Source organism: Glycine max, chromosome 15, assembly GCF_000004515.6.
Source record: "Glycine max cultivar Williams 82 chromosome 15, Glycine_max_v4.0, whole genome shotgun sequence".
Lineage (NCBI taxonomy): Eukaryota > Viridiplantae > Streptophyta > Magnoliopsida > Fabales > Fabaceae > Glycine > Glycine max.
Window position 1 is genome coordinate 52,389,699 of NC_038251.2, and position 25,112 is coordinate 52,414,810.

Here is a 25,112-nt window from a genome sequence, read left to right on the forward strand (position 1 = left end):
TAAATTATAAGAGATAGACAATTACAATTATAAACAAAATATGTAGTGAGGAAAAAAAACTCTATCAAAGAACAAGCAGCAACCGTGACATTAAATTAGGTTCTAAGGAGTTTCCCTTACAAAACTATCCACTAAGTAAGAGATGATACTTATCTAGGTTTTTTATTGAACCTTTCCCTCTTATACATACATGTATAGCAAACCTAGATTTTAACATGGTTATAATTTTCATTTTTTATATGAACCATCTTAGAAGTAATATCATCAAAAGTCACTTTCTGTGGTGGAGATTAAACTAAATAATTATGATTTGGTTTTAAACTCTGAATAATTATACAATCAACAATGATATCCTTTTGTTTTTTTAATGCAGACAAATAATTAAAAAATAGTTGTTCAAAAAATTCATTTAAAAAAATGATAGTAAAAAGGAAAAAAAAAAGAACGAGCAGTTTTAATTAATAAACTGGTAGTATTTTAAAATTGCGTTGAATAGGATGAGTGACGTTATAAAAAGAGGTAAACATTTAAATAAAAATGATTGGTGAAAAATAATGTTAAAATGTCTTTTATTAAAGGACCATGCCATAAAATGTCTTAAAACAGTATAACATCCAATATTTATATAATTGGCTAACTTTCGCTTGCTTTTAAAAGTTAGTAAATTATAATTATAAATTTTCTAAAAATACAAACAGGTGTAACATGTTAACTTACTTTTAAAAAATAAGTAGGTATAAGTCACAAGATGTTAAAATTAAAGTTAAATTGTTGAAATAATACATGAGTTTAATTCTTGGTGAAAATAATTTTTAACTAAATTTTACTTATCTTCTAATCAAATTCTATATCAACCAGAGAAAATAATTTTTAACTAAATTTTACTTATCTTTTAATCAAATTCTATATCAACCAGAGTATGTTTAATGAACTAAAGGATTAAGACAAAAAACAAACCCTCATCATAAAACTTTGATGGAAAGCTAATTAAAAAATATTTCTGAAAAATATCATTTTCCAGGAATGCTATTTTCTTAAAAAATGCATACCAAATATAAAAAACTAAATTTTCAAACCTATCATTCCTAGAAAATCAAAAACTTTTCTCCTACCATATGTCCCCTCAATGAGGTAACAACATAATATCTCACATCTCAGAAATTATATAAATATAAATAGATTATCTATTGCCTTCTAAAAAACAATAATGTCGAAAGAAATCTATCTCCCTACTAATCTGATTGATCATGTAGAACTTCAATTGGAAATAAAGTTACAACACATAATTCTTAGTAACTATTTTCCATTTCAGATCGTCAACGAGAAGTTCACGAAACTGTGAATGTTACATTTTAATCAAATGTTTGTTATGTGAATGTTATGTACATTTGACGTAATAATATTTGTTACAATTAACAAAAATTCAATAAATATAGAAGAATATATATATATATATATATATATATATATATATACATATAAACTATCAAGTGAATATTTTCAGTACTACTAGCTGCTTGAATTTTCCAATGGGTCAGAGCAGCTAAAATTTCTCCAAGTATGATATATCCCTTTACTTTTGTGTTAGAGAAAGGTGAATGATTATGTTAAATGACACCACTAGGCCAATAGTGGTGCCGTCATAGACTTTGAAGGATTGTGGAAATCCATGGTGCAAGTTACTACAACCCCAACTAGAGCACAAAATGCAGGAACAAGACCCAAACCAACCCTTGTAACTGAAAAGGGGAATTGGGTTGTTGCCTGGAGCTGTGGAGAGAGATCTACATTGATGATTTGAACAATATATGATTAGAAAAATGATGTTCAACTCCACTATAAGATAAAAGAAATTTAAGAAACTTACTTTGGTTTGACTGGAGAACATATAAAGCAATCCCACATGAAATTTTGTCCAAAAAGCTCAATGATCCAACAACAAATGCACAACCATTAAGGTTCCCTCCAATGAGAAAGTTTTGCATGCTTACTCCAGTCACCTATCATAAGAACCAATGAATATGTACATACAATAAATAAAAAAACTAAATAATAGTAGTTTGAACTGTGACTGCTGGAATTTATGAAGGATATATATTTATAATACTATGTTAGATAGGAGGGTTAAAAACTTAAACCAAGAAACCATCTCATAATTCTCTTATACTAATAACCAATTTAAATTTAAAATTATTTAGAAATCAACATCAACCTGAAAAATGCCAACTTAACAGTGCATATGGTTCGAGGGAAGGGAATGGATTGTAATGGAGGGAAGGGGGAAAATTTGAGCACTTGTTTACTCTTTTTGACTCATGTTGTTATGTCTAATGAACAAGTAAAATAGTTTTACAAATGTACACTAGTACAACTATGTCCAATATGTCATCAAAGAGAAATGGGCTTCAAAATGTGGAAAACATGATACATATATTTCTTTAACTTTTGTCAATTTAATGAGGTAAAGATCACATCATACCATCATGAGAGCATTTGCTATGCCAATGAATACTGATACTATGTACATGACATAACTCATATTTGTGGTTAAAAGAAGGATCACTGCACCACAAAAAATCCAAAGAATGCATCCAGCAGAGTAGTAGGCCTTAAGCATTCGGCCAGTCCATGCAATCTCCTACAAAGGTTAGATTAAGTTAACAGTGGAGAATCGAATATTGGCAAAGGAAATGTGACATAGAAAGATATCCATTAAGGATACTTATTTAATGAGGAAACCTGTAATGCTATAGACACAACGAAGCTGCAGATGTATATGAGAGCAGGAACCTATGTCAAACATCGTCAGGCAGTGTAATCAGCAATACCATTATTCAAACTTCAAATTATTTAAAGCTAAATGATCTACAATGAAATTAAAATGGACAAAATTTGTAGAGTACCAAAGCTTTGGCTGATTGGGCCATTTGTAGGTCATTGATGACAAAGAAAGCAAGGTATGCCTGAAAAAGAAGCCATTTTGGTATCAAAATGTTCATATAACATATATACTATTGTTATGTTTCATTGGAAATTTTCAGTTTCTTTTTAATTATGCTCCTGAATGAGTGTCTTCCTCATGCACTATATCCAACATGTAGCATAACCTAAACATATCAAGCATCTCCTCTTACAAGATAAGGAACACAAATAAGCAAGAAAAAAACAGTGTGCTAACCTGTGAAATGTTGAGAACCAATCTTGTGAGAACATAAACAAGAGCAACCTGATAATACAGAATTCTCTTGAACCAGTAATCCCATGAAATCCTTGCATGAACCATTCCATGTACACCCAACTTCAATCTATGAAGAAAACAAAAGAAAATCGCTCAATTCTAATAGTAGCTAAACTGCTCAAGCAACCTATTTTACAAGAGTTTCAAGAGGGATATAATTGACTTGCATCAATATGATGATAACATGCTTTGTTTGGTTGAAGCTATACACAATTATAAGCTTGTTCTCATACCAAGTCTACATTTTTTTTTAAAAATTTCTTTACAAGCTAAACATCAATATTTTTAATATTTTCACTTTATCTAGCTTCAAAGGGGTTATTCAAGCATTGTTTTTCCTCATATTTACAACTGAGGCATATAGCATCTTGATATTGCAAATAATCTGTACAATAACATCTTTCCAGACATACAGTATGTCTACTATTGTCTGTGAACAGCAAAAGGCTTAATCCATGAATAATAGCAGCAGTAAGCCAAGAAGCACACCTGGGCTCTTTAGTTGCAAGAAGAAATACGCCCACAAAGCAGCATCCAATAAAAATTGAGAAATATGCAATCCAGCGGTACTGCTCATTTGGAGGAGTAACAAAGTGATTATGCTTGACAGCAGCTGATTAAAGATGGATCCAAATAATTGCTATCAAACATACCTGATTTTCGACATCGTCATGTGTTTTTCCATTGATGACACTGAATACTATCAATGCAACTGCATACAGGCTCAGGTTCGCAACCTTCAAAGATGATTAGTTGTATACATTAGTAATTCATGTTAACATAGTGGTAGATTTATATGGAAATTTCACTAGAACTTACCATGGTAAAAGCATTGCGACAGCTAGCCAGTGCCACTCTGCTTGTAGAGTTCAGTGTGATGCAACTCACCATGGACCTTCAAAAGAGCAATCAAAGCAGACACTAATGAACATAAAGTTAAACTGAAGGGTTAGGAACCTTTTTCTTTATCATTTTATTATTCTTCTATGCATGTAAAGTGTCACATTACAAAGTTTACTGGTGTTACTTGGTTTATAAATGAATATTGCCTATCATTTCAAGACTCGGTTACTGGTAATTACAACTAGCAGCTAAAGATGAAATAACAAAATCATGCATCATTGTTACAATATTCCAGCAGCATCACCAAGAAAACCACATACCAGTCATCATCCTTTCATGTGAATGGATTTCTTAACAAAATTATGGCTTATCCCAATATAGATATCACATAACTACCAAAAAGTCAATGATGTTGAGATACTTCAAATTTATAGTTTAACCTACCAAGGGCACACGTTGGAATATCATTTTATAGGTGACCAAACTATCCAACCACTTCTATTTTGACGTTCAAACTTTTAGTTTTAATTTTCAGCATCAAATGGAAAAGATTAATTAGAGGAAATTATTACATGTGAGAAACCTGAGTAGCAGCCCAGCCCAAATTGAAGATTGCTGCAAACACGCTGTAACTCACAGTTTCGAAAGTACATGAATTGGAACTAAACAGTTTGCATGGTAAACAACCACCAAAAACTGACGAAAATGAAATTGCGACCAATAAAGATCCAGCACCATGCCATATCTTGAAGTGTCCAAACCTGTCTATCTATCAAGCAAGATGACAGAAATTAGCATGTCAATCAGAAATAAGGTGTGAAAGCACAGAATAAGATCAGGGAAAAGTGTAGCACCAAACAAAAACACAAGTGATTTTGTTCAATTTACTTAGATTCTTTACTTTATGTTACTTCTAGATAAAATCAGCAAAAAGGTATTTGGATGACATAACTAAAGAATTTAAGTGAACTTAATGGTTTTATGTGACAGTGAAGGTCTATAAGATATATGAGGTATGCAGAAAACCATCAAGTAAACTCAGCTTAGTTTCCAAAAAAGAAGATCTGGTTACTCAGTTATTACACAGGCTAAAGCAATACACTCCCCCACCCCCAGGGAGACAGCAACACAAGGAGAAAAAATCAACCAAAAAAAAAAGGAAGGCCAGACGAATGTGATGTTTAGTGACAGAAGCATGGGAAATATTTCCTTAGAACAAAGGGGGAAATGAGGCTTAAATACCAGTTCACCAACAAGTATGGTGGCAAATCCATCAGCCACTTGACCTGAAAGCATCACAGCAGCTGCATTCCTATGAAATGGGAACAAAGAAATGTCAAACACATGAAATATGGAAGTATCCAACAGATTTTTTTGTAAGATCTAAGAATACTAAGCTTTTTATCATGTTCTTGATAATTGAATGTTTCACATCTTGAAAATTTTTAATTGTATCTTAGCCCAAAAGAATTGGAGGTATTTATTGGGCCTAAACAAGATGGACCTTCTAATGTTGTAGCAGATCCAAATATGAATAAGGCGTCATGGATGTACGTGGAAAGGAAGAAAAAATGTGATCTGTATCCAGGTGCATGTTAGTTAGGATTTGTTACGTATAAGAGTCTTAGGGAATATGGATTTTTTAGGAAGGAGGCAGAGGTGTAGAAGGGGCATCAGTTATTTTTCAAGTCTTGGGAATAGTGAATGGACACTCACTCTCCATGGGGTCTTGGAGTTGTGTTTTCACTACCCTGCTATGCCAGAGGTGTTTAGTTAATAATCTAAACCAGTAACTTGTTCTTTCTCCTTTTCTTTGGAGCTTCTGTCTGCTGTTGCATAACATTGCATCATTAACTGTCCAAAATAGCGTGCAGCATATTTTCTATAGAAGGATATATACATATTACTAGAAGCAGACTAGAATGAAGATAATGACATAGTAAGGTAGAATCATAAATGTAAAGAATGCAGATAACAAAAATTGGTACTGGAAAATATTATTTAATAGTAAGAAAAACCAGATAAATGTCAATTTCTCCTACCAGAACCCAGCTCCTCTAAGAGATACTCTCGGTCACACAACTAGGTTACTTCTAACACAGCTCCACCTATTCCCCTACATAATTCAGCTGAAGATTTCTATCATGGTATGTTCACAAGTTCACTACTGAACACAACTAAAGCATCTATGCCAATTGAGGCCAGTCTACTGCAGCCCCCTCGTTATATTACCAATTATCTCCTTTATGGAATAATTGCTATTACAATTATAAAAATAACTTGCTTGTCCACCAACCATTTAAATATGTCAGGTCTTTAATACACAAGAGTAAGACCAAAGCATCCCAGGCTACTTCCAGTCAACCTATCAATTAGATTTGTACCTAACCAAATCTTTAGTTACATCCCAACTCTTTCAACTTTTGATCTTTCAGTTACATCAATCAACAAGCAATCATAAAAAACTTAGCTTAACTAGTTGATGAGTGAAAAAGAATTCATATAATGCACCTAGGTGAAAGTCCAATATCTGTCAAGAACAATAATAAATAGGTGAACCAACAAGCAGCAGTTATGTCATTGAGCATGTGCCCCATGCCATAGTAAAAGACTGGCCATCTTCCTAGGATCTTGGTATATGTGTCATCTGCTTCAACAATAGTACCCATTGGAGCTATTAGCAAATACAAACCTGCAACGAATAAATGAGAGACTTTAGCTTGCAATCCTTTTCAGTTTCTGTCTCATTTCGTAGTGTTAACATTTTTATCTCCTATAGAACATGTAGAAAGACAAACCTAACAGTTAAAAAGTGGAAAAGAAGGATACACTGAGGAGAAAATGAAAGAAAATTGCACATTTTGTTCCTCCTTCATTTAGTTTATAATTTAACAAAGCATACCTTTGATAAAACTAAGCCAAAATAACCAACTTTCCAGGCATAAAAGAAAATTTTCATCCATAATAGATAACAGGAAGGATGATAGTGATAGATCATACTATTTAACACAAGGAATTTCCCCTACTCATGAATGGTGAAATGAATTCTATTTCTAACAATAAATTTCATCTGATGTCTAAATTTTAGACAGTTCAAAGAGTTTCTCTACAACAAGGTATGTTTTCAAACATAAGCTGCAAATCCCTAAGTCATATGCCATCATTATAGTCCATAAAAGATGCTTATAAAATATTTTCCAACAGATCAACAATGTGCACTGAGCTTGTGGCAAGCAATACAGTGTATATTTCAGTTTTAAGAAGATAACAAAATCGGGCAGGGCTCTCAATCATACCAAGCAAACAACAAAAGGATGGATTCGAATCCTAATAATGAATAAAAGAAAGCTCAAAGCAGCCAATCTTAAATGGTACTGAAATTTGAGCCACATAGAAGCAATCTTCTTTGTAACAAAGCTATTCATTGAAACTTAAATTCTTAATGCCATATTGGTCAACCCTAAAAGAAAAAAAGTAAAATCACAGGGAAACTTCACCCCAAATTCACTCCATCAATTAAAATATGTAACCTTAACAGCTAATCTACTTAGGTTGAAACAGCGCATAATCATCATGTCACATATTATATCAGAAAACTCTATACACAGAAAAGAAACCCCATAACCCAATTCACACAACAAAACCAAAGAAAAATACTATCAAATTCATCTACACCCCTCTGAATTCACCAGAAAAATTCGCTTATGATCAAGCAGCAACGAAAAACCACACTCCCACATCCATCAAAACCGCACCTTTTCCAACACCCAGAATCCCAAAATCCAAATCCCAGTCTTAAACACACAAAATTCAGAAACATGCAAAGAGAAAATTAAAAAACTCCCAGGAAATGAATTGTGATCACATACACCGGAAGAAGAAAGTGAGGTAAGCAAAAGCATCCCATCATCATCAAAGACACCAAATAATCCAATTATCCAACCCAACTTGGGAAAAAATCAATGGACTCAAAGATAAAATGAAAGATATGAAACATATTCAACGATATCCACAACAACCCATCCTTACCATATATATAACTGGAAGAATAAGAATAGTATAAAATATTGAAAATTGATAGAGATTAGGCTCAACACAACAAGACCAGTTGGTTTGTCCTGTTCAGGAGCCTTCGCTTTGTTCAACTCAAACGTTGTGTTGTGTGCGGTTGAACGGTTCGTGTGTGTGAAACCAAAGGTTTGGGTTGGACTTTGGTGGGAACTCAACTGGGAATTAAAAGTTCCTAAGTATTATTTGAAATCACAACAATGTCCAAATCATGACGTGGGACACACTTCATCGGATCCGAATGCCACGTTAACTGGGTGAGATGCATGCTGCCAAATGCCAATGTAGACTATAGAGATTCTTTAACAATTAATAAAAAAAGGCTATGTTATAATTCAAGTGATTTTTATCTGTGTTAGATGTAGAATTATTAAACCAATTAAGAGAAGTGATAATGGTTTGTGTCAAAAAAAAATAAATTAGAACTATTAATATTTTTATCTTATATATCAAGTGTGTAGATTAAGTGAATAAAAATTTATTTTTTTATTAAAAGTATTGTATTTTAAAAAAATAATATAGATTTTAATTACAACAAAAAAATATTTTAATTAATTGAAAATATTTAAGAGTACGTATTTAATTATTTTTTCTTATGCACCAAGTATACAAAATAATATAAAATTAAAACTCCTTCTTATCTCATATCTCATAGAACGTTGGTATACATGAAAAAAGTTTGTATAACCTATTAATAAACTCCTTCTTATCTCATATCTCATACATGAAAAAATAATAGGCTTTATTTGTATAACCTATCAAAACTTTGATATAACTCTAACTTTTCTTTACATGAAGCAACAGGTTTATTTGTATAACCTATCAAAACTTTTATATAACTCTAACTTTTCTTTACATGAAGCAATAGGTTTAGACACAATTGAGAAAAAAATTGATGTGAATCAAAATATAATTTATAAAAATCAAAATTATTGTTACTAAAAGCATGAGAGGAAGATGAAAATATGTGAACTAAGTCTTATATCGGTAAAACCTAATATATTAACAGGTTATAAGTTTATTATCGTCAAGATAATTTAGTTAAAAATCCTATTTTACTTATAAATAAAAAATAAATTTATTACTTAATAAGCTTATATGTTTGACTTTTTATGTAAGTTAATTCCACAATATTTTTTAAAAAATGTAAATAAATGTATGATTTCATTATAACTATTTTAATATAATAATAATAATAATGCTAACAAAAAAAATATAATTTATATTTACTTAAATAGGCTAATCTATTAGGCATAAAATACTTTTTAAATGAACTAAACCCTACCTTTTAAATCAAATAGGTTTCTTTTTTATACATAAAAAATAGAAAGAGCAAAAAAGCAGGAAACAAAAACTAACTACTTGACAAGAAAGTGCTAAAAGCTTCTATAAGAAATTTGGGATGAAGCTCAAATAAGCTTTTATAAAACTTTATGTTTGATTTATTTTCTAAAAAATATATGGTCTAGCTTGATCCTCATGTAGATTAGGTTATAAGTCCCTGTTCAACGGCCAAACTTATTTTTACTCCTAAAATCATAAATGCAATAAAAGTTTTTTTTTAAAACCCATAATCCCCTCGTCAAAAACCATAAAATGAATCCGGAAAATAATGAGATATTATGCCTCAGAAAAAATTTAAATTTATTTAATTAAAAATAAAAGTGAAAAGAAGAAAGGTGGAAGAATGAAGTGATGATAGATAGTTATTGTAGAAAATAACTTTTATTCACCTGAGAAACTAATATTCACATTCTTCTTTATGAGAATAAAAAATAAGATAATTATTTTTTTATTCTTAAATAAGTATCATATTTAAAAAAAATATTTTTTATTCATTTATTAATTTTTTTATTTAGATAAAGTAACTTAAAATAACATTTATTTTAAGATGAGAAAGTAATAATTTATATTAATATTTATATTTATATACCTAGGCATCAATCATTTCCGACGTTATAAAAAACTTGTACTACCAAACATTGGAATGTGACATTTCCAAGTTCACTTTTCGAAGAATGTTTTTTATTCCTCGAAACGAATGTCCTTTAGTTTAATCAAGAGAGCAGTAATTATTTTTAAATTATATATTTATGATAATATGTGGAAATATAAAATATATATTAAAAAACTAGTAAATTTCATTTCTTATTTATTAAATTTAAAATTTTATAATTTTCAATAAATTTTAGCTAATAATAATATGTTTAAAAGAATATATTCTAAAAATTACTATTTTATTTACCGTAATATTTTCAATCACTTAAATGTTAACTATTTTTATGTTTATATGTAATAAAAATATTGATATAATAATGTATTAAAATGTCATGTCAATCACTCAAAAAAACGTAAATTTTTTTATTAAATATTAGATATTAAGTTAATAAATAATCAAAATTATACAATTAAATAATAAAATTAAAATAACTTGGAAATACTGCTACAATTGCTTATAAAAAGAATAAAAAATTGTTCTTCCAACTTCCCAAGAGTCTACTAACGTGCGAAGGCAAGGGTATGGGCAAGGATATATATATGTCTTGGAACTATGAATCACACCACACATCATTAATGGCAACTATAATACTAATGGGACCTTGAATTGATTGCATCAGCATCAACCTATACCAACACAAAAGCCATAAATATTTGATGTAATGTAAGATATTTATAAAGTGTCATAATAATAGTTTTATCAAATATAATTATTTAAATAGAAGTAATGAATATGAATGGTCCTCTAAAAAAAGAATATGAATGGTCCATTATGGTATTTTTATTCAATCTCCATGTTTGACACGGACTTCTTGTTAATAAAATGTATAATATAATGTTTACTACTAATTTAATTTGAGTTGAATGTCTGTACCAAAAATATCCAGTTGAATGATTTTTTTTAGGGCATTGAATGAACTATTTAAAAATAACATTTGGGTACTAGGAAAAATCATTGCCGTTCTTTATTAAAAAAAAAAAAAGAAAGAAAAATCAATGTCGTTGAAGATTGAATGCACCTTTCCCTGTCGGACAACGGATTCAACTTTATTCACAAAATTAGGATGATACTCGTGTTTCTGCACGATAATTCGACTATTTTAAGAGGAAATAAATAAATAATGCATATTTAATTTATTAAGGATATTTTCATTAAAAGAATCAATGTTTATATGGTGAATATATTATTTATAAAAATCTAAATTATATTCTATTCTTTTAACAGAAATAACCTTAGTAAAATAAATAGGATGGGAATTTTTGGATAGGAACAAATAGAAGGTGGATTTATATATTAAAAAACATGATAACATGTAAAATAAGAGTAGCTATGGATGTACAAGGAACAACAAAAAATAGACACGATAAAGTATTTTGTATATAATAATGTAATATTATATGATAAATTAATCTAATAAGGGCATGTGAATGACTTAAAGTATTTTTTAATTTAGAAATAAAACTAAAACCAAAAATAAAATAGTTAAAATATTAAAAAATATTTTAATATTATCCAAATATATAATTATATATTTAAACAAAAAATGTATAATTGACGATCGTGAACAGACATAGCAATGGGACAAGATGAAGATGAATATGTAGTTTCATGTCCTCATCCCCATATTCACATATAAAATTATATTAAAAAAAGTAAAATAATTAAATACTAAGGTACTTTAATCTTCTCTGATTGTGTAATTATTTAACACCAATAAATATATAAATGATAATTGTGAATAAGCATGATAATGGGAAAGGACAGGATGGACATATCGTTCCTTGTCTCCATCCTCGTTCATTCTTGTCTCTGATCTTTGTCGGGGATAAAAATTTGTACTCACTCTCGTCCCATTCGAATCGAGTATATCTGATTTTCTTTTATGATTAGAGTTTTATTTAAAAAGTGTAATTTCCATTTCAAATGCATAAAGTGCATCCAAGAAATGTAAAAAAATCTTACCAAACAATATTTATAGTTTTTGTTAAATTTAATAATATTTTTATAATTATACCCATTTGGATCATTTAATTTATGTTAAATTTAAATGTTTTTGTAATTATACTCTAAAAAAGATATTAATTTTATAATAGATGGACAAACGAAATGATGTATTGAAATATTTGTTGAATCGGCTAACGTTATTATTTATTGAAGATAGGGTAGTCGAATCCACCATGGTTGATGAACAAGAGGAAATAAAACACCAAGATATGATATTACCCATCAACAAGGAGTCACCTAGTTTTGAGGCACAAGATCCTTTAGAAGAGGTCAATTTGGTAACTGATGATATGCCTAGGACGACCAAGGTTAGTGGATTGTTAGCCAAAATAGATAAATGTTGACTTATTGAACTAATCACAAAGTAAAAGGATTGTTTCAAGTGGGATTATCACAAAATGTTAGGGTTGTCAAGAGACTTGGTGGAACATAGGCTACCGATCAAAAAAGGATTTAAGCCACATCAACAGCGTCTAAGGCAGTGTAATCCACAACTTCTACCTTAGATCAAAGGGAAAACTAAGAGGATGTTGGGGTTGGTTTCATTAGAGCGACTAGATACACTGAGTGGCTGTCAAATATTGTGCCAGTTAAAAAGAAGAATGGGCAGATACGAGTATGTCCTAATTTCAGGGATTTAAATCTAGCAACACCTAAGGATGAGTATGTTATGCCCATAGTTGACACAAAAGTGAAACATAGTGTTATTACCTTTATGGATGGCCAATCTAGTTATAATCAGATTTTTATGACTACTGAAGATGTGCACAAAATGACATTTCATTGTCCTAGAGCTCTTGGGATATATGAATGGTTAGTGATGTCGTTTGAACTAAAAAATGTTGGTGCCACTAATCAGAGGGCCATGAATCTCATTCCTCATGATGCAGTTAGGAAGAACATGCAAGTATATATTGATGATGTAGTAGTCAAGTTAGTAGCATAGATTAACATTTGACCAATTTAGAGCGAGCTTTACAAAAAAAAATAAAAATTGAGGTTTCATGGGTTAAAAATGAATCTGGCTAAGTGTGCATTTGGCGTGCCGACTGGAAATTTCTTTGGTTTCTTAGTACACCAGAAGGGAATTGAAGTTGATAAAAATAAGGTGAAAGTAGTATTGGAGGCCAAGGCACCTCGGAATAAGAAAAAATTACAAAGCCTCATTGGTAAGATTAATTTCCTACAAAGATTCATGGTTTAAATGGCAAGATGAAGGCTTTTTCACCTTTACTAAAGGCAAAGGATCAAGAGGAGTTCATCTGGGGAGAAGAAAAATGACAAGCATTTCAACAAATCAAGCAAATGTTAGTCGAACCACCTATTTTAGTGTTGCCAATACTAGGATAACCTTTGAAGTTGTATATATTGATTGTAGATGAATTTATCGAATGCCTTCTAGCACAAGATGTAGAAGATGGAATTGAAAGAACAATTTATTATCTTAGCCGATTACTACATAATGATAAATGTAAATATACTCCTGTGGAGAAATTATGTTTGTCATTATTCCGTGCTTGTACAAACTACAATATTATTTGTTACCTAATGAAGTCCTAGTTATGTGAAAATTTGATATTATTAACATTTGTTGAATCAGTTAGTTTTAGAAGTGTGTTCAATGAAATAGGGAATTAAATTCAATTTTTTGCTTTGACATATGTACCATTGTGAGCCATAAAAAGGCAAGTCTTAGCCGATTTCATCACCTAACATCCGTGTGTACAAGTGGATGACGTATCCAAGGTAGGCAACAATTATGTTTCCGTACAACTTTGGAAGGTGTAGGAATTGGCACAGCTAGCATCATCCTAACAGGAAGGGTATGGAGGAACTTAAGACAGATTGATCCTAAGCATTCTAATAATCAAGCAAAATACAAGGTGTTGATATGGGGTTTGCAAATATTATTGCAAAAGAAAGTAAAATGTGCACAAATTTATGGCGATTCTCAATTGGTGATTCAACATATGAAGGGAAAGTATAAATGTAACGCCATTACTTTAGCAGAGTTCTATAATTCGGCTAAATAGTTACATAAAATTTTTGTCGATGTAACAATAGAACACGTATACAAAGGCGATAATAATGAAGCTAATAAACTAGCCCAACATGTTTTTGGATATAGAAAGGTAAATGATGAAGCTTTGGAATCATCCATAGAAGAATATTGCATAATGGAAATCGAATCAATAGATCCATGGCAACAAGCAAAGACGGATTATTTATGGAATCCATCCAATAAAATCAAATTAAAGACAAAGCAGAAAGGGTTCAAATATACAATGATAAGAGAGGAATTATATAGACGAAGCTTCAATGGGGTGTTGTTGAAATGCGTTAATCAAACTGAATCAATGCAGCTTATGAGTGAAGTTCATGAGGGCTTCGGTGAAGCTCATAGGTTTGGACCCACAATGAAGTGGTTGATAATTAGGCATGGATACTATTGGCCTACAATTACAACCAATTTCTATTGTTATGCTAAAGGATGTGGAGATGCCAAAGATTTGGACCTTTACAAAAGACTTCAGTTCAAGAAATGCATGCAGTGATCAAACCTTGGCCATTTAGGGGATGGGCCATGAACGTCATTGGCAAGATTTACCCAACTTCATCCAAAAGACATAATTTTATTTTGGTAGCCAGTGATTATTTTAAAAAATGGGTGGATGTTGAACCATTGGTTAGTGTGACTCAAGATGTCGTGATTAGATTCATTAGACACAACATTATCTATAGATTCAACATACTTGAGTCAATCACGACTAACCAAGGAACTATGCTTGCTGAAGATAAAGTGAGTTCATTCATACAACATTTTGGTATCAAACTCATAGATTCAACACCTTACTATGCATAAGCAAATAGACAAACCAAAGCTACTAATAAGATCTTGATTGACATCATCGAGAAAAATTTAAGAAGATCATCCAAAAAGATGGCATGAAACACTACAAGAAGCATTATGGGCTTGCTGGAATACACCTACCAAAGCAACTAGTTGTACTCCATTTTGGCTGACCTATAGGCACAAAGAAGTTTTGCCTCTAAAGATCAAGTACAATCTTTGAAAGCAGTTATGCAAAATATGTTGAGTTTGGATAAATATAAGCAAATCATGTTTGATGAATTAGACGAGTTAAATGAAGATCAGCTAATGGCACTTGACCAAATTCAACTCAACAAAAGAAAAGTTGAAAGAGCATATAATATGCATGCCTTTGGGAGCAAAGGCGACATGGTTTGGAAGCTAATTTTTCTTTGGGACAAAAAGATTTAGAATTTGGAAAGTGGTGTTCGAATTAGGAAGGACCCTTTATAGTTAGTTAGATATTACCCAATAGAGTTTATTGACTAGTCAATCTAGAGGGAAAATAATTAGACAAAAGCTTAAATGCCAAAATATTAAATCGTTTTCATCCTTCAATATAAGAAAAACATAAACAAAGGCCAAATTATCAACAGTGACCACAAGCCGATCACTTAGCTAATCTAAAAGTTGCCCAAAATTAGACTTATCTGAAACATGAGTTTAAACATGGGTAAATAACTTTAAGGATTAGTAGCTAAACCAATTGTCATATCGATTGGTTCGGTTGAAGAAGTACCATTACAGCCAATATCATCCTTATATGGATCAGCAAGCCCAACACCAACACTAGTTGTAATAACGAAAATATTATGAGCAACATTAGTAGCAAGAGCACTAGATATTCCGGTAACAACTTCCACAATATGATACATAATTCTTGTTGGAGAAATAACTGAAGATGGGGTAGTCAAAGTAGAAGGAGCAAAAGGAGGTGCGATTAAATCTTGTTTGGCTTGATCGAACTTTTGTAGCAAGTCATTTCATCTCTTCCTGTCTTCGAAAATACTTGTTTCTCTTGCATTAAGGTCTTTTTCCATAACTTCTTGATGATGAAACAAATGGTTGATGTTGGGATCAAAGGAGTTAGCTAAGGAGTCAAACTGAATATGTTTGATTCAAACTACTTTTAAGCTTTGGATTCAAAAGAGTGATTTTGGGGGTCAGTTCGACAAGTTCTCTCTTGATACGCCCAAGTTTAGTTGCTAAATATGTAATTCTTTTGTTAAGGCATTCTTATTCGACCAAATCAGCTTGTTGTTCAACTTCAACGGCTTGGAAATTGGTAGTATATGTGGATTTATGAGCCAACAATAGCCTTAGCTGCTCCAAGTCAGCCACAACAGACCGACACCGGCGTTGGTGCATATTGTGATTAAAAATCATGTCACCAATCTAGTTTCAAAAACAAAGGGAACTCAGGTTATTTTGGCAAAAGATAGCCGAACTGATTTCAACATAGCAGTATCAAAAGGAATATCTCCCAGCATGAATTGCTCCACATGTGAGAAATGGTCATCAATAAGTGATCCATTTGAGACCATTGGAACAAATGAAGCAAGAGATTGGATGGGTAAAGGCCAAAGATTGGCCATAAGTAACCACTGGTGCAAGAGGCATGAAAAAAGACTCAAATAGTGCCAAGGAAAGTTTTTCAATAAAACTGATTCTAGAAAAGTATCTTCATCCACATTCTTTAAGTCAATTGTTTCAACCCGATGTTTGACTTAAAATAAAAAGACGTTAGTTGAATGATAATAGATAATTGGTGAGTCAAGAAAGGTAAACTTATAAGGAAAACCTATTGGAAAAGTTGTTAGAGGATTAATGTTAATGCCAACCGATGTGCCCTCTCTATTTTTAGAAAAAAAAATTAAAGCAGAATGAGGGAAAGGTTGAGGTTGGCTTGGGGTTTTGGAAACAACAAGTTCTACCTAACGTTGATCATCCGCCTACATAAGGTAGAAAGGAAAACCTCTTGGGAAAATGACCACTTTCACAATAGGCCACCAATTAAGAAAGCTAGTGGCTTTCTTGGGGTTAGGCAAGAATAGATGAAATTCAAACAAACTGAGCATCCACTAAGTCAGGTTAGTGATCTTCTTCACCTCACTAGACAATGAAGAACGAGAATTTGGAGAAGACATGGTAAAAAAAGCCATGGGAAGATGTTGAGTGAGACCAAACTGATGAGCCATAAATTAGGGATTGTAAGGCTTCACAACAATCTCATTGTATCTAGATCTAGGTTTGATGCCACAAAGCAAATCCCTAGTCGATAAGATGTTACCCTAGTTAGCCGATTGCACGATCGTGGCTTTCAAATCGGTAAGAGGATCTAGTTTCAACTAGTCAGGAACTGCATGATCAACAATTGAAGGATTCCAGAGAACACCAACATCATCAAATATGCCAAAAATAACTTCAATAAAGAAATGAGTAGAGCTAGGTGTGGTAAAGGTAATCCGAAGTTACTCATCAAAGGTATAAGTTCTTTGGCATGACAATCCAATGCTTCAACCAATTTCTGGTTTGTTGGCCGCAAACATGAGAAAATATCTAGTAATCCAAAGTTGCAAATCACAAAGGGGGCTAGAAGCACTAGATATATGTTGACCAGCCCTCATTTGTTCCAAAAGTAGAAAAATGGATTTGTAAAGAGAATAAAATTTGTCTGATTGAAGCAGAGAAACATGGAAGGCATACTCAGAAACAATAGCCTTATAAGAGGAGCAGATGAAATACTTACAAGACCAATCCAAGAGAAAGGCATTGTGTTATGCAACTAATATGATGGTTGTTGTCTTCATGTGGGCTGTGATGAAATGAGGATAACCATTAATAGAACGATCAAAAGAGAAACTAGAGTTTTCATAAGTTTGGTTATGCAGAGAAAATATTTCATCACTAACAATGGGAAGACTGAAGATATTGGCTACATCTTGCAGAGTAATCATCATAAAGCCAAAGGGAAATACAAAGGTATTTGTGGCAATCGACCAGAAGCTCAAGAAGCCAAAGATTAAGGGATAATTCAACTCCACATCATGACAAGTCAAGTTAATGGCATCAAAGATACCAAATCCCTTCTAGTCATTTTCTTTTGTGGCAGGCACCCTTTTGAGCCACCTATAGTAGGGTTTTCGAATCCTCTGAGGGCTTTAGGTTATTCTTGATCATTGTAAAAACTAGAAGACGATTTTCAGGATGAGGAGTCACCATCAAAACCATCGCCATATTTGTAGGGCCTCGAGTGGGAAATGTTATCTCATGGTGTGGTAAAAGTTGAAAGATCACTCAAAAAGAGAAAAAAGAAGAAAGCAATATTAGGGTAAACCGGATGATCAAGCAATTATGAAAAGAGGGGTTATTTAAAGCGACAAGATTGATGAGCAGGTGTAACAACTAATTTGTAAATGCTAGTTAGTTACAGATTTTAGATAAAGGGAGGGGGGGGGGGGGGAAGATTAAAATAGTTATATCTAAACCCTTTGATTCAACCAATCAAAGTCAAGATATATAGGTGCATTTGTTTCCATAAAAAAAATTAGTTAGCTGAATGAATAAGGATGGAATCACAACCAAAAGAAGTAGGTTGTTATTTTGGACAAATGATTAGATATGGACATTGGATAGATAATTTGACAAATTGAAATAGGAAAGTGGGATATGCACCGGTCTCTTGGCTTAGCTGAAGTAAGTATAAAATAGTCAAAACAGTTGAAGATAAGTCAATAGTGGCTGAACATGGCAGAAACACAATTTGGTTTGATCAGTATAGATTTTTTAGTATAAATGTGTTTCGGAAACGATTGTAAGAACCTTTAACCAAAAAATCAATAAATGCAATTATTTTTTAGTTTTTAGTCTTGCCAATTTTATTGGTTTTCAAATTTATATTTCATTTCTATTGTTTATTCGAATTCTTGTTAGATTTAACTCTATCTTTAGTAACTTGAGAACTTACACAAGATCAAGTGGCAGATTTCTTTAAATTTTGGAATCGTGTTGGAGCTATGTTAGCTTAACTCTCTTCAACTAAGTTTCAATTATTCATGCAAAAACACAGTGTATATATTTGAACATATTATTCATTCTTTCCTTCTCTGTTTTTTTTTCCTGCTTCTAATGCGTTTTTAGATTAAAATTCTACATTTATGTTTCAATTCGTGAAACCTAGCGGGACAATGTAATTCGGACACATACATGATATACCCAACACAACAATCCTCAGAGGATGAATTTCATTAATATATAAGGGAAAAAGGTTTCAAGAAGCAAAGCTAATTAATATTATATAAATAAAATAAAATTCTTGCAAATATACTTTTACAAGAACAAATTACAATAATCTCTCTTAGATTTTCACTAATTATACGTTTATCTCCTACTTTTGAAACCATTTCTTTGGCACTCCCTCAACTTACAACATTAAGTGAATGTTTCAATTTAATATTGAAATGACTAAATTGTCCTTTAACCTAACCTTCTCCCCTTTGCTCTGAGTGGAGTGATAATGTTTTGTCTCATGGTGGGGTGGGTCACCTTGTTGTCATCTGCTCTAAGTGGACAATTCACCCTGTGCTCTATCAAAATCTTTTGCTGAAAAATTATTTTTTATCTTTTGCTAGTCTTTGTCGAGCAGGGAGGGGGTGTTTGTATACGAATGTAATTCACCAGTAATGTTTTCTTGTACTTTGGAGGTACCTTTGGTACCATATGCAATTATATTCTCTGATTTTATTTTTTTTATAAAAACAAAAAGCTGGTTCTCAAAATTTTGTTGCTTTTGGTCCTAGTTATCTGGATTTTTTTTAATGTTTCTTAAGCTATCTTCAACTTTTCAAGTTCACAAGATTTGAGGCCAAATTTTGTTGTAAGAAATTCTCATTTGAAATGATTTTGATCTGAGTAGCACTTCTGCACTTTTGATGTATCCTAAATCACATGAAGCTCAAGCATCCAAGTCGATAACAAAGTGCTCGGAGGCACAATCATAGGCCGACAATGGTGTGATTTGGAGTTTCACGCTTGCAGCATAAAAAAAAGATTATGGGGCATTTCCTGGATACAAAATTCCTTAAAATCCATGTGCATATAATGTGATCTTAAAATGTAATGGAGTTAACGGTGTTTATGGAAGAAGGGGTGCCACTCTAAAGGAAATGAAAAAGTTAAGGAGTGTTCGAAGTTAATAGAAATAAGGTTGGGTCCAGCTGGTCCGATAGGTCCAATCGGGACTAAGTGATCTAATCGGATCAGTTTTACTGTTAAATAAGTTATCCAATTTATTCGATCACATTCCATCGGTTAGGTATCGGATCCCGATTAGACAGATCCGACCCAACTAATTTTACAAAATAAAAAATGAATAACCTATACTATGTTGTTTTGATGTCTCATTTCTACTCATTGTTATTTTGAATTTTGAAGTATGGATGAATTTTTCTTACTTAAATAATATTAATTATATATTTATATATAATAGATAAATATATACTTTCAAATTTTTAATATACATCGAGTCAAATCAGACTAATGACTGACCTACTAGTTTGATGGGTCAATCACAACTATATTTATTAGAATAAACCTAAAAGATCTTAATTAGAGCATATGAGTACCTTCTAATAAGTTTTTTTTTTATAATATTCTTTAATATTTTTTGAAGTTATTTATTTTTCAATTAAACTTTTTTTTGTACCCATGACTATTTTAAACATTAATAATTTTTTTATAATTAACTATTTCATTAATTAATTATCTTTATATAATGTAATTTTTTTAATTCTTCAAACTCATGTTTTTTATTACTTATATATCCCATTTGGTATAGGAAAGTATTAAACCTGGTAAATCTTCTTTTGGGTTTTTTCTCGCAAATTTTTTTATATGAATTTTGTGATTTTTTTGCAGCTTTTTTCAGCAAAATTTTCTATGATTTTGAAAAAAATATGATTATTTTTAAAATTTATTAAAAATAATAGAAAATTTTCATATTTTTGTGTATTCTGGTACAAATTTTATATTGTATAAAAACACTTAATATCTCTAGCAGAATTACAAAATTAATTTACAGATAAACTCTAATTTTTTTACCCAATAGCATATGAGGGCATAATTTTTTTATAAAAACCTAAAATATAATATTAATAAAGTGTAAAAAAAGGTAATTTAATCTTATTAAAGGTCATTAATTAGGAAAATAGTTAATATTTAAAAAATATTATTAAATTATTAAAATTACCCATAAAAAATGTTATTATAAAAGTTGATAGCCATTACATATAATTTATACCTTGTGATTTTAATTATTTTAGTTCCTCCAATTTTTTTTGTCAAACTTTAATCTCACTCGCGCAATACTTTTGATTGTCTGACCTAAAAGAACTCGATAACAAGTTTATTAAAGTTACCTTTTAAGGAATTTAAAAAATATTACTACATTTGTTCCTAAGTATAATACTTTTTTTAACTAATTTATATCTTAAAGTTGATTAATTTAGTTAGTAAAATGAAATTTATATTATTTATCAAAATTATCATTAAAATTATTGAGACCTACTATCTCACTTTTTCTACCTAATTAATAAATGTGCGCTAGTTATATTCTCCAAAATTCTCATAAGTGAGAGAATGAATTTATCTTATTAATTTATAATATTTATTGTAAAGTAATTGATGATAGTTTCATAAAAAAATAATTAAAGCAACACACAATTTGAAAAAAAATTTATAAAAAGGAACAAACTTAAAATAAAAAATCTTATATTTAGGAATAAAAATATAGTAAATGTTGTCAGCTAAATGTTTTTGAAATTTATAATAGATTAAAACTTTTATCTTCCAATTACTTTTTATATATATTTATATATATATATATATATATATATATTTTTTTTTTTTTTTTATTTATTAACAAGTGATATCGGTTGAAGACAACTATTAGCAACACCTTGTTAAATTCACAGAATTCCATCTTTCAAAGTAAGATCCTCTTCTTTGTTTGAACCTTACAAATTATCTTTCTCTCCGGGCCAACGTATAACTAATGTTTATGAACTAATTTTAAAAATTCAAGCTATGTGACTAAATATCATAATTGAGAAGGTACTCGATCATAGCAGAGTCACCGAGTGCTTAATTATACACAAAGTCTCTATGCCAAAAAACCTGAAAATCACATCTTCATATATTGCAAGAACACCATATCCCTTTGAACAAAAACAAATAAATACAAGAACAAAGTGAAATCTCATTTCATGAAAAACCCTGAGAACTCACTAAATTAAATTACAGTAATTACAAACAAAGTTCCATGCCATGTCATGTTACCTCATAAATAAGAACTCCAATCAAGGATTCAGCTAATTAGTTAAGTAGGGTGTGCGAGTCTTTGTTGTAAATCATGATACTTGTTTTTGATTTCTACGGATAAAAACCCAAGAATCCCACACTTTTCACCTTGTGAGGATAGGAAACCAACGTTCTTGGAAAGAAGACTGGTAAGAGACCATGAAGAGAAGAAGAACAAGAACCAACCCAACACCCCAAGGAGTTCCACCTGCTCTGTGCAGTGACTCTCTCTCTGGCAAAGGAATCAGTGTAGACATGACCCCTCCAGCACTTCCATAGTTGCAAAGGAAGTGCACAACAAGCAGAAGCAGCAGTGGAGAAACCATTAGAACCAACTTCACTTGGTCCATGAAGCTCTCCATTATTGGCTCGTAGCTTGAGTACAATGAGAAACTAAGGAACATGAACAAAGTGAGCAAGAAGAAACACAGGTGCATAGGGAGAGCAGGTTGAGAATTTCGGGAAGAGTTGTAGGCCATTTCTCTGTTACAAAGCAACTATGAATCTGAAACTGTTGTTGGTTTGAAGCAGTATAGTTGTTATTTGTTGTAGTGGATTGTTTGTGGGAGAAAATTGTGCACCAAACAAGGTTTTATAGAGTTATTGACATGCTAACTGTTGTGTCTAAAATAAGTAAAGTCTGAAATGTTTTTTTTGACTTGAGTTTTTATTTTATGACTTTGTTTGGTTCTTTTTTATAGATAGAAGAAGAAAATAAAATAAGAAGTTAAATAAAATTAATCTTCTGAAACTGTTGTTTGGTTAAGAAAAATCTAAGGTCCTTATTAATTTGTATATGACTTTTTAAAGTTTGTTTATAGCCAAAGGTTCTGCTTTCTCAAAACCCAACACCTTTGGCAGAAATTAATATTCTGGGAGTCGGTGTGTTATTTTATGGTAGTGGTTTAGAGATAACAAGCTAGCCAATGAGAAGCTGCCACGTACCACCGACCAAGGACCAAATTGAGATGGCCTTCCTTTCTTTATGTGAAAATGATGACTCAGTTTTTATAATGACTAGTAGAAAGGGAAAACTATATGACTCAGAACAGATTTTAGCCCTAGGCATACCTAACAATGTTATAATTGATGTTTAAATATATGTATTGGGGAAAAAGTTCATAATTTCCATAAACTTATATACAGATTTTTAAGTACTTTTTAGTGTTATTTTTTCATCAGAGTTAAAAGTTCACCTTTATAATATATTATCTGTTTATCATATTTTTAGATGTCTTAGTCTTCTTTTTTTCATTTATTTAACAAAGAATTAATGTTTTAGAATTTTGAAATTTAATTGATACATTTTTTTAAAAAATATACTTTTATTTAATGCTACATCTCACTAAAAGTCTACAAGTGGTGCAATCATTAAGATTAAGGTATTAAATGAAGATATATTTGAATACAAATATAATAATACATCTTTTTATTATATATTTTTTATTCTAGCTATATATTTATATTAACGTTTAACATCTAAAGATATTAAAAGGAAATAATATCTGATAAAGTTTAGCATAAATTATTAAAGTAAAATTTTAATTTTAATTAAAAATATGTAAATGACTAATATATCTAAACTTTCTTCATAATATTTATGTGGAGTACAACATCTAGTTTAGCTTTGTCATCAGGGTCACTGTCAATGAAATGTTGATCCTGTTCCCCTTTGATTTAATTAACTGCAATCAATCAATTATTGAGGTATTATAAATGGTTTTTGTGGGGAGTTGGAAAGGGTGGTTATTAAGAGCAATGGCCCTTGTTTTGGCTGCTAAGATTTTTCATTTCTGAGCCAGTAAGTAAAGATTATCACCATTGCTAAAAAAGATGATAAGCACCACCACTTAGTCTTTCACAAATAAAATTGAATTATATTGCTTCTTTTAATTTCCTTGGCAAAAGACAAGGGAGTTCCTCCAAAGAGAGTGGGCTCCCCACAAAGATGTACACTTCTCAATAATCTTTCCATATAGCTGCAGTCCACTAGTTATTATAATATTATATCTCTTCTTAATCTCTCTCAATGACTCACACATACACATACTAATCACTGCAGGTGTTATTGGATGCTGCTATTTTACACTATTATTAAATGGTACCCTGCATGTGGCAGCATAGAGCTTCCTAGTTGGAATCATCTACTTTTTTCTAGACACACGCTGAAGGGGGATTCAATAACTAAACTAAGAGAAGTGTACACATTCATGCAGTGTCTTAAGGTTTAAGTAATTATTCTCATGCATACCCTGCATTGAGGAGGATTTGTAAAGCTAGCACTTCTATTTCATCATTAAATATAAATTCAAAGGAATTAGAGACCCCACTGAAATGAAAAAAAATCTTCACACACAAATGGAGAATCTTAACGGTGCATCTGTTCTTTTTTAATTGTGAATAATTATAACTACATGTTTAGTTAAACGAGTTTTCAATTAATAAAATAAGTTTAATCAATTGAAAAGTGAATTCAAAGCTAATGGAATAATAGACTCGGATCCTACGAATATTGGTAAAAGTATTCGTAAGTTGAAAGGGTAATTACTTATTTATTAAGATTGAGGATGAATATAGATATTTATGTTTAATGATGAATGTCAGTATGAATATTATAATATCCATTCTGTCCTGTACACGACACATGTCATATATATTATATATAATTAACTAAATAATTTATATTATATATATATATATATTATTTTATTTTGAAACAAAACTATTATATT

At 31.0% G+C, this 25,112-nt stretch overlaps 2 protein-coding genes across 5 annotated transcripts; both read right to left on the bottom strand.

The window, feature by feature from the left end:
* Window positions 1-1,286: 1,286 nt before the first annotated feature.
* On the bottom strand, window positions 1,287-8,314 carry LOC100818833 (major facilitator superfamily domain-containing protein 12). Of its 4 annotated transcripts, none has more exons than XM_003546803.5 (13): window positions 8,111-8,314; window positions 6,593-6,773; window positions 5,324-5,393; window positions 4,654-4,850; window positions 4,058-4,133; window positions 3,892-3,975; window positions 3,728-3,807; window positions 3,179-3,305; window positions 2,904-2,963; window positions 2,740-2,790; window positions 2,480-2,638; window positions 1,868-2,000; window positions 1,287-1,784 (listed from the first exon to the last, which is right to left on the bottom strand). In XM_003546803.5, exons 2-13 carry the CDS (start codon window positions 6,748-6,750, stop codon window positions 1,621-1,623), a joined length of 1,359 nt encoding a protein of 452 aa, XP_003546851.1. In that variant the 5' UTR covers window positions 6,751-6,773; window positions 8,111-8,314; the 3' UTR covers window positions 1,287-1,620. The 4 variants fall into 4 exon arrangements, with proteins under 4 accessions (XP_003546851.1, XP_006598239.1, XP_006598240.1 ...); XM_006598176.4 differs by lacking the exon at window positions 8,111-8,314 and adding an exon at window positions 7,951-8,099; XM_006598177.4 differs by lacking the exon at window positions 8,111-8,314 and adding an exon at window positions 5,798-5,907 and having other exon boundaries at window positions 6,593-6,730.
* Window positions 8,315-22,186: 13,872 nt separating this feature from the next.
* Window positions 22,187-23,001, bottom strand: LOC100527328 (uncharacterized). The gene has a single exon (NM_001251336.3). The coding sequence runs from the start codon at window positions 22,857-22,859 to the stop codon at window positions 22,485-22,487; it is 375 nt and encodes a 124-aa protein (NP_001238265.1). The 5' UTR covers window positions 22,860-23,001; the 3' UTR covers window positions 22,187-22,484.
* Window positions 23,002-25,112: the final 2,111 nt, after the last annotated feature.

Bases quoted from the DNA above. Each gene is read 5' to 3' on its own strand.
- LOC100818833 (XM_003546803.5), bottom strand. From the start codon at position 6,750: ATGGGTACTATTGTTGAAGCAGATGACACATATACCAAGATCCTAGGA. The intron at 4,851-5,323 runs GTATTTAAGCCT...CTTGCTTGATAG, and splicing joins CCATACTTGTTGGTGAACTG to ATAGACAGGTTTGGACACTT. The intron at 3,808-3,891 runs GTATGTTTGATA...CCAAATGAGCAG, and splicing joins ATGACGATGTCGAAAATCAG to TACCGCTGGATTGCATATTT.
- LOC100527328 (NM_001251336.3), bottom strand. From the start codon at position 22,859: ATGGCCTACAACTCTTCCCGAAATTCTCAACCTGCTCTCCCTATGCAC.